The sequence below is a fragment of the Colobus angolensis genome, unplaced genomic scaffold (assembly GCF_000951035.1).
Source record: "Colobus angolensis palliatus isolate OR3802 unplaced genomic scaffold, Cang.pa_1.0 Scaffold72, whole genome shotgun sequence".
NCBI lineage: Eukaryota > Metazoa > Chordata > Mammalia > Primates > Cercopithecidae > Colobus > Colobus angolensis.
This window is the reverse complement of record NW_012120932.1, coordinates 5,020,424-5,037,158: the sequence shown is the minus strand read 5'-3', so window position 1 is coordinate 5,037,158 and position 16,735 is coordinate 5,020,424. Positions and strand designations below refer to the sequence as shown.

The window sequence follows — 16,735 nt, the reverse complement described above, 5'->3', positions numbered from 1 at the left end:
GTCTCAAAAAAAAAAAAAAAAAAAAAAAAAATTAAAATGTCAGTTTGCGTTTAAAAGAATAATCTTGGCCAGGTGCGTTGGCTCATGCCTGTAATCACAGCACTTTGGGAGGCCAAGGCAGACAGATCACTTGAGGCCAGGAGTTCGAGACCAGCCTGGCCAACATGGTAAAACCCTATCTCTACTAAAAATTACAAAAATTAGCTGGGTGTGGTGGCACACTCCTGTAATCCCAACTACTTGGGAGGGCGAGGCATGAGAATCACTTGAACCCAGGAGGCGAAGGTTGCAGTGAGCCAAGATTGTGCCACTGCACTCCATTCTGGGCAACAGAGTGAGACTCTGCCTCAAATAAAAATAAAAATAACCTCTGTCTCTCTGTGTGTGTAACATTACTTAATCATTATTTCAGCAATACAAGGGGACTTCAATATGAAATCATAACATTTAATATTCAACTTTAATATTCAGTGTTAAATAATATTAAGATAATATCAGTAGGCCAGGCATGGTGGGTCATGCCTGTAATCCCAGCACTTTAGGAGGCCATGGCGGGCAGATTACCTGAGATCAGAAGTTTGAGACCAGCTTGGCCAACATGGTGAAACCCCATCTCTACTAAAAACAGAAAAATTAGCCAGGTGTGGTGGTGCACGCCTGTAATCCCAGTTACTCAAGGAGGCTGAGCCAGAAGAATGGCTTGGATCCAGCAGGTGGAGGTTGCAGTGAGCTGAAATCATGCCACTGTACTCCAGCCTGGGTGACAGAGCAATACTTTGTCTCCAAAAAAGGAAAAAAGAAAAAGATATCAGTAGATACCAAGAGAGTATCCGATATTTATCTATTCCATGGCTATTTCTACTGCAAATTTTATGTAACTAGTGTAAAAGTTAAGAATGTGATTTATGTAAAAAATAGAAAACCTAACAAAGATTGGCTTTAAAAGCAATGGCTAAAAAACAATACTAACAATTGTCTGGGGAATAGTGAGTGGATGGAGTTTTAAATGGCAGAATATTGATAATTGTTGAAGATGAGTGATGGGTTCACAGGGGTTATTATACTACTTTTTTTACTTTTTTTTTTTTTTTTTTTGAGACAGGGTCTCACTATCACCCAGGCTGGAGCACAGTGGTACAATCTCAGCTCACTGTAGCCTCCACCTCCTGTGCTCAGTGATCCTCCCACCTCAGCCTCCTGAGTAGCTGGGACTACAGGTGTGCGCCACCATGCTCAGCTAGTTTTTAATATTTTTTTGTTGAGAATTGGTCTCACTATATTTCCCAGGCTGGTCATGAACTCTTGGGCTTAAGTGATCCTCCCACTTTAGCCTCGCAAAGTGCTGGGATTACAGGCGTGAACCACTAAATGTTTGGGATTTTCCATAATAAAAATCCTTTATTTATTTATTTATTTTTGAGACACAGTTTTACTCTGCCTTCCAGGCTGGAATGCAGCGGCACGATCTCGGCTCACTGCAGCCTCCACCTCCTGTGTTCAAGCAATTCTCGTACTTCACCCTCCTGAGTAGCTGGGGTTATAGGTATGCACCACCACGCCCGGCTAATTTTTGTATTTTAATAGAGACAGGGTTTCGCCATGTTGACCAGGCTGGTCTCACCCTCCCAACCTCAGGTGATCCACCTGCCTCGGCCTCCCAAAGTGCTGGGGTTACAGGCATGAGCCACCATGCCCAGCTCCGAACTTTATGGCCAGGCACAGTGGCTCATGTCTGTAATCCCAGCACTGAGGACGTTGTGGCACGTGCCTGTAATCCCAGTTACTCGGGAGGCTGAGGCATGACAATCTCTTGAACCCAGGAGGTGGAGGCTGCAGTGAGCTGAGATCACACCGCAGCACACCAGCCTGGGCAACAGAGCAAGACTCTGTCTCAAAGCAAAACAAAATAAAACAAAAAAACAGGAAAAACATGAGCAGTATATTCTAAAGGAACTAATCTAAATGGCCAACCACTATATGGAAAGCTTCTCACGTTTCTCAGTAGGGAAATGTGGACTGAAATGAGACTGTGACAAAAGTAAGTGGGGAACAAACCTTGTTAGGTACCAGTGTACGGACAATACTGAAAGTACAAGAACTAATAAGATAAAATTTTGAATAAAGTTGTAAAGAAAAAATTTGCTAGCCTGGAAAGCAAGGATAATATATATTGAAATTTAAAGTACATATAATTTCACATTGAGCAAATTCGTTCTGAATATAGTTTTTACTGGGGGCTGGGGGATACCTAAAGGTTGATTAACAAATACAAAAGTACAGCTAGATAGGAGTAGTACATTCTAGTGTTCTCTAGCACTATAGAGTGACCATTATTAACAACAATTTATTGTATATTTCACATACCTAGAAGAGCACATTTTGAATGTTCCTAACACAGAAGTTATAAAATTTGAGATGTTGGATATGTTAATTACCGTGATTTGATCTTGACACATTGTATACTTGTTTCAGAATGTCCTGTTGTATCCCATAAATGCGTACAACTGTTGTGTGTCAATTATTAACAGAAATAACAAAAGAAAAAGTTAACTCCCAGTTCCTCATTTTCAAAAATATACTGTATCAGGTAGGGATTATATGTACTAGAACAATTATTCTAGTTTTGTTCCTAATAGCAAAACAGTTACAGAAAACCCTGGAACTCTCATCAGTAAAGAAATGGTTATTTGTGATCTGTTTATTCTGTGAGATAACATGGAGATTAAAATAAAGTGTAGGGCAGCATTAACTATCCATGTGTTAGTGCTAGAGGCTACCAGTTATAGGGAACCACATGGCCACCAGGATGTGGCTGGTTACAAGTTGAACACAATTTCCACCCATAACAAGTTGGTAATAACTTTGAGGAGTTCCTGCTTTTTTCTGGACTTCCAGCATCAGGGTTTTCCATTCATAAGGTCAGCAGTATCCTGATATCCTGGATTCGAATGCCTGCTTCTCAGATTTTGCCTCATTTGCCTACAGTTCTCCACTAAATACTGAAAAAAACTCTAGATGCTTTTACTCTCCTAACGAGAAGATTCCAGTTCTAGAGATGGTAGAATACATATATCCCACTTTGTTTCTACTGCTGAATGCAATTATAAGTTCTTGACGGAATCCATGGAGCAACTGTAATAAGGACTCGGAAAAGTAAATAGCAGAAATTAACAAACTTCTTTTTTTTCAAGATGGAATCTTGCTCTGTTGCCCAGGCTGAAGTTCAGTGGCACGATCTCCGCCTCCTGGGTTCAAGTGATTCTCCTGCCTCAGCCTCCTGAGTAGCTGGGATGACAGGTGTGCGCCAATACTCCCGGCTAATTTTTGTATTTTTAGTAGAGACAGGGTTTCACCACATTGGTCAGGCTGGTCTCAAACGTTTAAACAACCAATGAATCAAAGAAGAAATCACATGGGAAATTAGAAAACATTTTGAGATGAAAGAAAACAACACACCAAAACTGATGGATATAGTGAAAGGAGTGCTCAGCTTATAGCTATGACTGCCTGTATTAAAAAAAATTCCTAAAATCAGTAACCTCACTTTACACCTTAATTCATCGGACAAAGAAGAGCAACTAGAAAAGAAAGCCAAGAAGCAGAAGGAAGGAAATAATAAACATTAGAGTGGAGATAGGCAAAACAGAGGATAGAAAAGTAGAATTAACAAAACCAAAAGTTGTTTCTTTTAAAAGGTCAACAAAATTGGCAAACCTTTATTAGCTGGGCTAAGAAAAGAGAAGCTGCAAATAACTAAAGTCAGAATGAAAGTGGTGACATTACTACCAAATTTATAGAAATAAAAAGAATTATAAGTGAATACTCTGAACAATTGTACACCAACAAATTAGATGACCTAGACGAAATGGACACATTTCTGGAAATTCACAAATTACCAAACTGGCTAAGAGAGAATCAGATCTATAACAAGAAATTTAATCTGTAATCAAAAATCTCCCAAGAAAGAAGGGTTTTTATGGCTTCACTGGTGAATTCTACAAACATTTGAATGAGAACAACTAACATAAATCCCTCACAAGCTCTTCCAAAAAAAAAAGAGAAACGAGCATTTCCTAACTCATTCTATGAAGCCAGGATTATCCTGATACCAAATCCAGAGACACCTCAAGAAAAGAAAACTACAGTCTTAATATTTCTTATATACATAAATGCAAAAATTCTCAACAAAATACTAACAAAATTGAACAGCATTTTAAGAGAACTCTGTGCCATGACCAGGTGTGATTTATTCCAGGAATGCAATGGTGGTTCAACAAAAGATAATCCACGTGACACACTATATTAATAGAATGAAGAGAAACCCCACAAGATCATCTCAATTGATGTAGAAAAAGCATTCACAAAATTATGTCTTTTGTGATAAAAACATTAAGCAAAGTAGGGCTATAAGGGAACTTCTGCAACATGATTTAGAGCTTTTCAAAAAACCCATAGCTAATATCATACTCAGTAAAGGCAGAAAGCTTTACCCCTAAGATTAGGAACAAGACAAAAATGCCTGCTTTTGCTACTGTTATTCAACATTGCACTGGAAATTCTAGGCAGTGCAATTAGGCAAGAAAAACAAATAGAGGGCATTTGAGTTGGAAAGGGGGAAATAAAACTATCTTCGACTGGGCGTGGTGGCTGTGCCTGTAATCCCAGCATTTTGGGAGGCTGAGGTGGGTGGATCACCTGAGGTCAGGAGTTTGAGACTAGCCTGGCCAACATGGTGAAACCCCGTCTCTACTAAAAATACAAAAATGAGCCGGGCGTGGTGGCGGGTGGCTCTAGTCCCAGCTACTCGGGAGGCTGAGGCAGAAGAATCACTTGAACTTGGGAGGTGGAGGTTGCAGAGAGCTGGGATCACACCACTGCACTCCAGCCTGGGGGACTGAGCAAGACTTCGTCTTAAAAAGCAAAACAAAATAAACAAAACCCTCTATTTTCACTTGTGAAATGATTCTATATATAAAAAAACAAAGAATTCACACAAAAACTATTAAAGCTAATAAATTTAGCAAAGTTGCAGAGTACAGTGTCAACATGTAAATGTCAGTTGCATCTCTATACACAACTACCTTTCCTGAAGAGGAAATTAATAAAAATTCCATTTACAATAACATCAAGAATAATAAAATACTTAGGAATTAATTTAACCAAGGAAGTAAAAAACTTGTACACTGAAAACTACAAACCATTGCTGAAAGACATTCAGGAAAACATAAATAAATGGAAAGACGTGTTCATGGATTGGAAGATTTAATATTGTTACGCTATCAATATCAACCAAAGCAATATACAGATTCAGTGAAATCCCTATTAAAATCCCAATGATGGTTTCTTCTGAAATATAAAAATCTGTAAAATTCATATAGAATCTTAAGGGACCTTAAATAGCCAAAACAACCATGAAAAACAAGGGCAAAGTAGGAGGACTCACACATCTGATTTAAAAATTTGCTACAAAACTACAGTAATCCAAACAGGATGGTACTGGCATAAAGACAGATATACAGTCCAAGGGAATAGAATAGTCCAGAAATAAACTCATATATGCAGGCAAATGATCTTTGACAAAGTGCCAAGGCCATTTGATGGGGGGAAAAACAGTCTTTTCAACAAAAAACTCGAGGAAAGTTGAATATTGACATGCCAAAGAATAAAGTTGGACCTTTCCCTAAGACCATATACAAAAATTGACTCAAAATGGATCAAACATCTAAACCAAGCTTGTCCAACCCGTGGTACATTGGCCACATGTGGCTCAGGACAGCTTTGAATGCAGCCCAAAACAAATATGTAAACTTTCTTAAAACATGAGGTTTTTTTGTTTTGTTTTTCCCTCGTAGCTATCATTAGTGTATTTTATGTGTGGCCCAAGACAATTCTTATTTTTCCAGTGTGGCCCAGGGAATCCAAAAGATTGAACAACCCTGATAAACATAAGAGCTAAAATCATAGATCTCTTTGTTTATTTTATTTATTTATTGAGACAGTCTCACTCTGTTTTCCAGGCTGGAGTGCAATAGCGTGATCTCGGCTCACTGCAACCTTCACCTCCTGGGTTCAAGTGATTCTCCTGCCTCAGCCTCCTGAGTAGCTGGGATTATAGGTGTTCCCCACCATGCCTGGCTAATTTTTGTCTTTTTAGTAGAGACAGGTTTCACCACGTTGGCCAGGCTGGTTTCAGACTCCCAACCTCAGGTGATCTGCCCACCTTGGCCTCCCAAAGTGCTGGGATTATAGGCATGAGCCACTGCTGCGCCCAGCTCATAATCTCTTTGAAGAAGACTAGGGGAAAATCATGACATTGGATGTACCCATGATTTCTTGGATATGACAGGAAAAGCACAACAACAAAAAAAATAGACAAATTAAAAACTTTTGTGCATCAAAGGATACTATCAACAGGAAAACGGCAGTCCAGCCAGGATGTAAGGAGCTTAGAAGTCATCACTCTGTTCTAAACAGATAAAAAGCTGAACAAATTGATAATCAACTCTTCTTAGATCCATCGGAGAATTGAGATCACAGGGCAAAACACTGCCCCCAAAATGAAGAGACAGGTGGATACAGAGAAACACAATTGACCAGCGTGGAGACAGTTGAGGCGAAAGAGAATTGAGCCTCCACGCTGGGCCAGTAAAGGTTTACTTTTGAATGATACCAGCATGAGCCAAGGTACCAGAGGCAGGACAGAACAGTGTCCCCCAGTGTTAGGAGATGTCAGGGGGGAGCCTCCTCTGTACAGCCCCAGGGGATGGCTCTGTCTCTCCTGTCACTCCCCAGTGTCCCCTGGAAGGAGACAAGCCCTAGAAGTCCCTGGCTTGCAGTGAGCTCCAGGCCCAGGAGGTGTCAACTCTCTCCCCTTAGGTTGGTCTATGGGCATGCCCATGATCATGGCATTCCCTCCCTCACCCCCAAACTCTTACAACCACTAATCAGGTTTCCATCTCTACCAGTTTGTCCTTTCTTGAATGTTATATGAATAGTCATGTAATATGTAACCTTTCACATAAAATAATTCCCTTGAGAGCCATGGAAGTTGTTGTGTATGTCAATAGTTTGTTCTTTTTTGTTGCTACAGAGTATTCCCTAATATGGATGCACCACAATGTGTTTATATTCACCCACTGAAGGACATTTGAGTTTCCAGTTTTTAGCTATTACACATAAATCACATAACATTTGCCTTCAAGTTTTTGTGTGAACATAACTTTTCATTTCTCTAGGATAAATGCCTACAAGTAAGATTGCTTGGTAGCATGGTACATGTATGTTTAATTTTGTAAGAAACTGCAGAAGTATTTTTGTGACCGTGCCATTTTTAATTCTATCACCAGTATATGAGAGATCTAGTTCTGTATCTTTGTCAATACTTGTTAGTGTCAACATTCTAAATTTTAACCATCTTAATAGGTACCTCATTGTGGTTCTAATTTGTAGTTCCTTAATTTCAAATCATGTTGAATGTCATTTCATTTATTTGCCATTGCATTCTGTGCCCAGGTCTTATTTATAGGGTGACTGAGTGATGGCATATAAAGGTCAATGCCATTGAAATAAAAGTTTACTGTCACTTGACAGGTTCCCTAGAAAAAAGAGGCATAGCATGCTACATAGGGCCATGGGAGGAATACCAGGTTTGGTCAGGTGGCAGAAAACAGGAGCAAGGGGAAGGCTGAGACTAGAGTCTTTATTGGGGTTTCATGGAAAAGACAAGGCAAGGCAGGGTAAACAGTTTAAGATTGGGTAAGTTGAATAATTCTGGTGGGCTTTCAACTAAAGGAGTGGTCCCTTAGTTGCCTGGTACCTGGCCCTGGATGATTAAGGTTGAGGAATATTGTCTCCTGGGGTACACAGGCCAGACACAGGAGGTATGGCTCTGGATTGATTAGTTTGCATATCAAAAGCATGCACCTGGTTGGGCTCTTTGCTGTCTCTAAGAATTAGCTAGACCTAGGAGAGGCAGTCACTCCCCAGGCTGAAGTGATTTTTTAAAAATGCCAAAACATAATATACAGGGTGGGAAATGTAATACACACTGGTGTATCTTCAGTGACAAAACAGACTCCTCATGTCTTTTTCCCATTTTCGAATTGAATTGTTTGTTACTGTTTAAAAATTTTTTTGAGGATTTTTTTTTCACGTGCATGAATGAGAAATATGTCTTTAGTTTCATCTTTATGAAATTAATACAAGCCTCATGAAAGGAGCTGTAAAGTATTCCCTCTTCAATTCTGAGTGTGTAGAATTGATATTAATTCTGTAAATCTGTGAGAATTCTCCATGGAAATAAACTGGGCCTGAACATTTCTTTCTGTGGCCACAGATGTCAGGCAGGTTACATCAATGAGGCAAGGGGAAAAAGACTGATCACTAGTTGGCTCCAGTGAGGACTGAGAGATTGGTGCATTGATTTGGAGCATTTAATTTAGTGCATCTGAACATCAAGTTACAGAGGAGTAAACCATAATCAGGTATGCTGAAGGTATGTAGAAGGTTGTCATCTCAATCCTTTTTGGCTCATTAAATAATATATATATATATATTTTTTAAAGAGCATAGCCTCTTCACCCTTGCCATTTAAGGGATTATTGAATTGTTAGGCATGTGTGCACTGGAGACATTTGGTGAATCAGGAACTAAATGAGGATAGGAAATCCTCATTAGTTAGCGATGACATTACCCATCCTGAACCTGTCACTCAGTCCCAGCACATCTGATTGGTGAAATTTACTTTGGCGGATGTCTTTTGCCAGGAAATCAGGCCAACCAGTTTCCTAGTTTAAGTATCAATGGGTCAGCCAACTGATGTAAACTAGATACAGTTCTGTCAGAGATCCTTAGAATACTGGAAGATCACTAAAATAGCCAGTTGGCCAGGCAGGCTGTTGGTACTTGAAGACTGTTCAATCTGACAAGAAAACAAATTTCTCCCCCATTATGAAAGGCTACCCTAGTACAAGGACAGAAGATATTTCTTCTGGGGCTCTGGGAAGACATTTAATATGAAAAGGTATCAGAGAAGACAAACATAGAGGCAGGAAGTCGCATGAAGGTGTTATACCCCTTCTTTCAGGGTAACATGTCTCTCCAAGGGCAAAGATACGTGAATGTAACAAAAAACTTTTCTCCTTTAAACTGTCAGAAGGATTATTTGGAGAGTAAAAATGAGGGGAACTATTGTTAAAATGGATTAAAGTGATGATTCCCAAATTTTCTTTGCATGCCCATCTGGTTGATCTTGGAAATGGGTTTTTACATTATTGTTTTGCAAAATTCCTTAGACTGGTACTTAACAAAGTATTTGTGTGGAAGCAAAGCTAAAAAAAAAAAAAATTATACTCTACAATACTAATAAACTGATTAAATGTGTACACGTAACTTTGAACTGGGAATCTCAATTTATTGAAAATACATGTTTTGGTTGACAAAGATCTGAAGAACACTTCTGTACACTTCTGAAGATTAAGAACAAGTTCTAAAAATCTATAAAATACCCGTAAATGGAGAACTTACAGCAATATTTTACCTATTTATAATAAATTAATCACCTCAAAAGATAACTTGGAACATCAAAAGGAACAATGGTCAGATTTCACTTAGATAACTGTACCTTCAGCCAGTATTAGTGCCTAATACAAAGAGGGACTGTTTCTTGTGTTTGAGATACATTGTGAATAAAACAGACAAAAATTCCCGCCTTGTTTTCTAGCTTTATTAGCTTGAAGGCCCTTAATGGGTGGGCACACAGAGAATGAACTCCTCCAGGGTCTCTAGATGAGGCATCCATCTGCCAGAGCAAAAGACCGTGAGTTGCTAAGGAGATCAACCAGGCAGGGAGAGGGAGCATACATGATAGAGCACAGACCATGGTCTCCAATTGGTGACGTACTGTATGGAAAGGTATCCCGTGGGCCTACCTCTGCTAAGGGACAGCAGGTAACGCATGAGTCCCCAGTCATGGGGCTTTGTCACCTGGTCTCCCAGTGACTCAGGCCGCCCGAGTGAGTCAGTTCCACCCTACAGCGTTCCTGATCCTTAACATCAAACCCAATCATAATCCTCAAATATCCTATTTAAAAGGGGCAGGGAGAGAGATGATTTTAAATATTTTCTTTCTGAGTCTGAGTAAAAAAAGTTTAAAGAAAGACTTGCTTTATATTACAAAGTATTTAAAAAACCAAGTAAACAGTGATGTTTTGATTCTCAGGGACTAACTGGTCCTAACAGGTACTAACTGGGTTGTGTACCATTAATCTTCCTGTCATATCTGCTTCTCTCCAGGGGTAACCTTATGTTCTCCTATTGTCAATGCATTTTCTTGGTAAGGCTGCTGGCAGTTCTACTGTTACAATGTAACTGGCCTGTGATATTCTATTTCTTAAATCCTAAGATGTTTTTCCAGACTTGGTTCAATTATCCTTCTGTGAAAAATTCAACAGCAGGCCAGAAAGATGGGTATTATGGCTCCTATACATGCCAGTCCTATTCACAAAAGGATGTTACTAAAATATCAGAATGTTTAATCAGTCACATGCACTATTTACAAATGACAACTTAGTATATAAAGATATTTAAAATCAGTGGGAAAAAGCTGAATTAATCAATGGCATATGAAGTACTTGCTATTTATCCAGAAGGAAAAAAATTTTGTAAATTCTTGTATCCAATGACATCAATGGAAGCATCAGATAAAGAGCCCTTTACTTTGTACCCAGTGTGAAATGGGTGACTTTTTGCCGTACCAGCAAAATGACGGACCCAAGTAGCAATGGTCAGAATCTGGATGGAGAAAGCTCAATCGGCAGCTTGATTCCAGTCAGTCTTATCAGAAAATAGTCTCTTATTATGGGCATCTACGTGAGCAACCCAGATGGTTGTACTAAGCAGCTGTGACTTTTACCCCCCATGTACAAAGGATGAAAGGGTGCTTTTTAATATATAATTTCCAACTAGAATATCAAATAGCTAGGCCACATCCAGAGCCCAAGGTTTAACAAAAATGTAACAAGGTTCATCAAATGGAGTATTGGCCAGAGCTGAGAACATTGTGTTCTTTCCACTGAGAGGAGTGACCGTTTCACTCTGGGTTTCTTAACGGCACTGAGTAGGATCCTAGTAGTTTCAGTTAGTGAAACCATCAGTGAGCCAGGCCCAATTACAGTAACCTCTATGAATTGAGGACTCTATAAGCCAGCAACTTGGCTTCCTTCAGGAAAGAGGGGATACATTATTTCCCTTTTAGGAGACAGCTACTACTATTGCATATACAGCTGACATACTGTGGGGCCAGGACAGCTGCTTTCCTGAATGCTCCATTTTCACTCCACAAGTGAGGCTTGCTGGGTCCTTTTCATTTTGTTAGTTGTTGAGTCCAAGACGACACACTCCCAAACTGGAATTTTAGGTCAGAGCCCTCTACCCAGGGAAGAGATATCCAATGTGTAAAAGAGCCCAAGAGTAAACTAACAGATGCTTTTCAGAAGGGATGGACCTGGAAGCCTTGTCAGGGAATCAAGTCAACCTCATCCCCCAGCTCCCAAGGGCTGCTCCCTTTTGCCAGAAGTTTCAACCCACGAAATCACCAGTCACAGAGACCTGAAGCCCAGAATGATCAGAGCTGTTGGACCTCAGACGTATCTTTACATACAATTCTTCCTGATTAGAATTCTAGGACTTATGCGAATTAAAGGGAATTAGAATTCTCTCCATAACTGATGGGAATTAATCCCTACTATACTTTCAGATGTAAACGTAACTGTAGTACACTCCACTTGCCCAAAGTACCTCATCCATAAGGTTATTACATTTGTTTGCCTTCCCTACCCAAACGCCATTAGCTAAATCTAGATGTCCTTGACCCCCACATGAACTAGTAAGATGTTGTCTTGGGCATGGATTCAATAAAGCCATATAAATTTGAGCCCCTCCCCTCCTTGGAGGTTTCCCATAATACTCGGTTGGGTGCCAACGGCCTTTGGAGCCAGGGAAAACTCCTCCTTAAAGCAGATGTAGCTGGGGTATATGGAGGTGTCAGGAGGTGGGGAGGAAGTACCTTTGTGCAATTAAGCAAGGCACAATTACGTTGAACTGCACAGTGGCTGCTCACCATTCAGCCAACAGACTTTTAGGTTCATGCAAAGCCCTGTATCAGGCGGTACTATCAATTTCATTACATTGAAAGGATGTCTTTTCCACAATGCTCTGATCATATTTGAGGTTCTCCTTGACTTTATAACCTCCTGATAAGGTTTGTGCCCTCTGGCTGACTTAAGCTTGGCTTACACAGCAGCTTTCTGCCTTCCTGGCAGAAGGTAACTAAATTATGTGTAGAAACAAATAGACTCAAACATGTAAATGCTCAACCGAATACAGTAGTCCCCGCTTATCCACAAAGGGTGCTCTCCAAGAATCCCAAGTGGATGTCTGAAACCACGGGTATACTGAACCCTGTATATACTATATTTTTTTCCTATATATACACATGCCTATGATAGTTAAATTTATAAATTAGGCATAGCGAGAGATTAACAACTAATAATAAAATGGAATAATTATAACAATATGCCAGAACTGCTCTTGCAATTTGAGGCCACTATTCAGTAAAATAAGTGTTACTTGAATACAAGCACTGCCATACCCTGACAGGTGATCTGATAACTAAAATGCCAAGTAAGTGACTAACTGGCAGATAGTGTGGGTACACTAGACTAAGGAATGATTCAATAACCCTCATGGGAGAGAGAGCAGGAGGATATGAGACTTCATGACACTACTCAGAACTGGGTGCAATTTAAAATGTAGGAACTGTTTATTTCTGGATCCATTTAATAACTTTAAAGTGCAGTTGACCATGGGTAATGGAAACTGCGTAAAGTGAAAATGCAGATAAGGGGGGACTACTGTATAAGCTTAAATTTTGTTCACATCATGTTCAACTGGGAAAGATGCAGAAGAGAATTTTGCCGCATATATTCATTCAGGCACGCTGACTTATCTTATACCATGCTGCATTCAAGCACAGAACCAAGTTTGTCCTAGAAATGATATCCATTTTGTTGTGACAGGGCCCTGGTAATTTGTTAGGGGAGTCTCTTTATTTTTCAGACTGGGATGGACATCCACATCTTAGTAGCCAGTCACAAAGTCCCACCTGGATGAAAAGGAGATTGGGAAATTTGGACTATGTGCCCGGAATAAAATGAAACTGGTACTGGTGAAGAGATTACCAGCCTGTGTGATGTGTGGGAGCTATCTAATAGGGTATGACTTCATTCAGGCCTATCCATAGTACTCTGAAAAGAGAAGAGAAGCCTGTGTGAATTCTTCGATATACTCGGAAGGTTGCCTTTTGGACACAATTCCTCCTGCATTCATCTTCATCTGGTTTCTTTCCTATGTGAATTCTTTGATTCACTGTGAGGGTTTACTTCTGGGACTGTCTTCTTACATTCACTACCCTCAATTGTTTTTTGCGTATCTCTGATATCAAACGGGGTATTCTTGTTGTCGAAAGGATTTCTAGTTGTTACATCAATAGGCATTCCCCTCTCCCTGAATTTTCTGGTATATGCTTAGGGTTGACTTCTTATATAATTTCCCATATTCACTGCATTCATAAGATTTCTACCCACTATGAGTCCTTTGATGTATTCTGAGGTTTGATTTCTGGCCAAAAGTTTTCCCACATTTATTACACTGAAAGGGTTTCTCCCCTGTGTGAATTCTCTGATGATCACTAAGGATTGCTTTCCGGACAAATTTTTTCCCACATTCATTACATTTAAATGGTTTCTCCCCAGTGTGAATTCTTTGATGCACTCTGAGGGTTGATGTCCGGGCAAAAGTTTTCCCACATTCATTACATTTGAATGGTTTCTCTCCTGTGTGAGTTTTCTGATGTTGAATGAGATGATCTTTTCGCCAGAAGGATTTTTCACATTCGTTACATTGGTAAGTTTTCTCCCCAGTGTGAGTTCTCTGATGTATTCTGAGGTTTGACTTCTGGCCAAATGTTTTTCCACATTCGTTGCATTGAAAGGATTTCTCCCCTGTATGGATTCTGTGATGATCTCTGAGGGTGGACTTCTGAACAAAAGTTTTCCCACATTCACTACATTCATAGGGTTTTTCTCCTGTGTGAATTCTTTGATGTCCCCTGAGGGTTGACTTCTGGACAAATGTTTTTCCACATTCATTACATTTATAGGGTTTTTCTGCTGTGTGAATTCTCTGGTGAGTACTGAGGTGTGACTTCTGGGAGAAAGTTTTCCCACATTCACTACATTCAAATGGTTTCTCTCCTGTGTGAGTTCTCTGATGTTGAATGAGATGTCCTTTCTGACAGAAGGACTTCCCACATTCATTACATTTATAGGGTTTTATCTTCGAGTGACTTCTCTGGCGAACTCTGTGAACCGACGTCTGGTAGGATTTCTTATTTTCATGACATTCAGAGGATTTAACCCAAGTCTGTGTTCTGTCACTGTTTACCAATGGGTTCTCTTCTGTGACAGTTGTTTGACGATCAATGAGGTATGCCTTTCTGTTGAAATTATTTCCACTTGAATTTAATTCATAATGTTTTATACCCATGTAAAATTTATTATATTCCTCCACAGGTGACTTCTCAAAGGATTTCCCACACTGATTAAGATGCGGGTGTTTCTTCCCTGTGCCAGTTTTCCTGTGGTCAAAGAGAGTTTTCTTATCACAATTTTTCCTAAATTCATCATCTTTAGAGGATGTTTCTCCTGTGTGAGGACTCTTATGTTTAACACAGTTAGCCTTATCATTAAAGGCTTTTCCAATTTTATTACATTCAAAAGTTTGCTCCAAAGTGTGAAACTTTGGATGCTTGGGAGGATTTTCTTTATAATTGAGAGCTTTCATGTTTTTATTATGTTCATAAAATTTCTCTCCAGTCTGAGTTTTCTCAAAGTTAATTTTGAAAGGTGAATTCTCACATACATTACAGCAACCTATTTTCTTTGTTGAATAGTTTCTATTATTAATGACAAATTCAGAAATACTTTGCAAATTCACACCCCATAAGTCACATTTGCAGGACATTTTTGTTGAAGCAACAGCAGCTACATGCAGAGTAAATGGTTTCCCCAAAACTTTCTCTTCCTCTGTACTCGATGTTTTATTATTAATACGTATTGCTTGCTGCAAGTGTTTGTCTTTGATTTTCTTGTTCTGCTTGATCAGGTCATCACCTCTGTAATCTTCTAAAACAGAAATATTGAAAACATCTTATGACTCTTACATCTTTTGTGGGTAGGGCTTATCAACATACAGCCTATGTTGCACTTAATGATTTATCAAGATTAAATCAGATGTGTGTGTGTGTGTAAATACATATATCTCAGACCACCCTCCTTTAAAAAATAATATTGCTATAGTGCAAATGGGAGAGGAAACTGGTAATGAATACATATTTTGCATGTGATTAGTAAGATTTTCCTAACTGGGTGGAGAGAGGAAAGAAAAGAAAAGAAAACAAGCTTTTTATAGGAGTAGTTATTTTAGGGAGCAGGAAAAACAGAGAATGGGATAAATACAACAAAAACTCTAAATGTAAGTAGTTTAACAAGGAAAATAGTTGAAAGTAAATTACAGTTGAAAGTAAGTTACAGTCTAGGTCTTGACATTATCTAGATTATAATGGTTAGAATAGTCTACTGTCTACATTCTTACAATTTGATATCCCTCAATTCAACATCAAATTAAATTTATAACAGCACCAACTCCTTTATGATTAAATGAAAAAGTTTACAGCTCTAACCCATCTTATGGTTGTGATTCATAGCAAGTATAAGATTGTTGAAATTAAAATGCATTCTTGCAACTAACTTAGATGCACTGCTCCATTCTGGCTGTCATAGCATTGATGTATTCCATCAGAACTAAGCGCTAAGTGAACCTGATCATCCCATCCTAAGTTTCCACATTTCAATCTGACATGAGGGGTACAATTTTAAATAGGGTATCACAGAAAGTTTTACTGTGAAAATGACATTTAAGAGAGGTCTGGATTATTTATGCACTCTAAATGCCTATCCTTGACAGGTCATATTGCAAATATCATCTGCCACTTCTCGCTTACCTCTTAAGATTTTATTAAGCATGAAACAATATATATCTGCATAAAACTTTCATGTGCAACTTAATAGTATTAAATGAACACTCATGGAATCAGAAACCATGTCATGAAACACAAATGGCTCCGCAAAAATCCCTGTGTACCTCTGCTTGGTTATAACTTCTCTATGCTTAGAATTCAACACTCTAATATTTATGTAGGGCCGGGCGCGGTGGCTCAAGCCTGTAATCCCAGCACTTTGGGAGGCCGAGACCATCCTGGCTAACACAGTGAAACCCCGTCTCTACTAAAAAATACAAAAAACTAGCCGGGCGAGGTGGCGGGCGCCTGTAGTCCCAGCTACTCGGGAGGCTGAGGCAGGAGAATGGCGTAAACCCGGGAGGCGGAGCTTGCAGTGAGCTGAGATCCGGCCACTGCACTCCAGCGTGGGTGACAGAGCGAGACTCCGTCTCAAAAAAAAAAAATATATATATATATATATATATATATATTTATGTAATCATTTCTTTGATTTTCTTCAGTTTTATCACCAATATATGAATTCCTAAAAATGTAGTTGAATTTTGCCTGCTTCTGACCTTTACATAAATATAACCATATATGCATATTTTTTGTTTT

The 16,735-nt window shown here is 39.3% G+C and overlaps 1 protein-coding gene across 1 annotated transcript in view; it reads right to left on the bottom strand.

The window, feature by feature from the left end:
* The window catches only part of ZNF782 (zinc finger protein 782), an 81,776-nt gene that overhangs the window by 5,537 nt on the left and 59,504 nt on the right, over positions 1-16,735 (bottom strand). Inside the window, 3 exon segments of the mRNA XM_011927537.1 lie at positions 13,304-13,386; positions 13,620-14,392; positions 14,759-14,856. Of these exon segments, the coding sequence (XP_011782927.1) occupies positions 13,304-13,386; positions 13,620-14,392; positions 14,759-14,856 (954 nt within the window).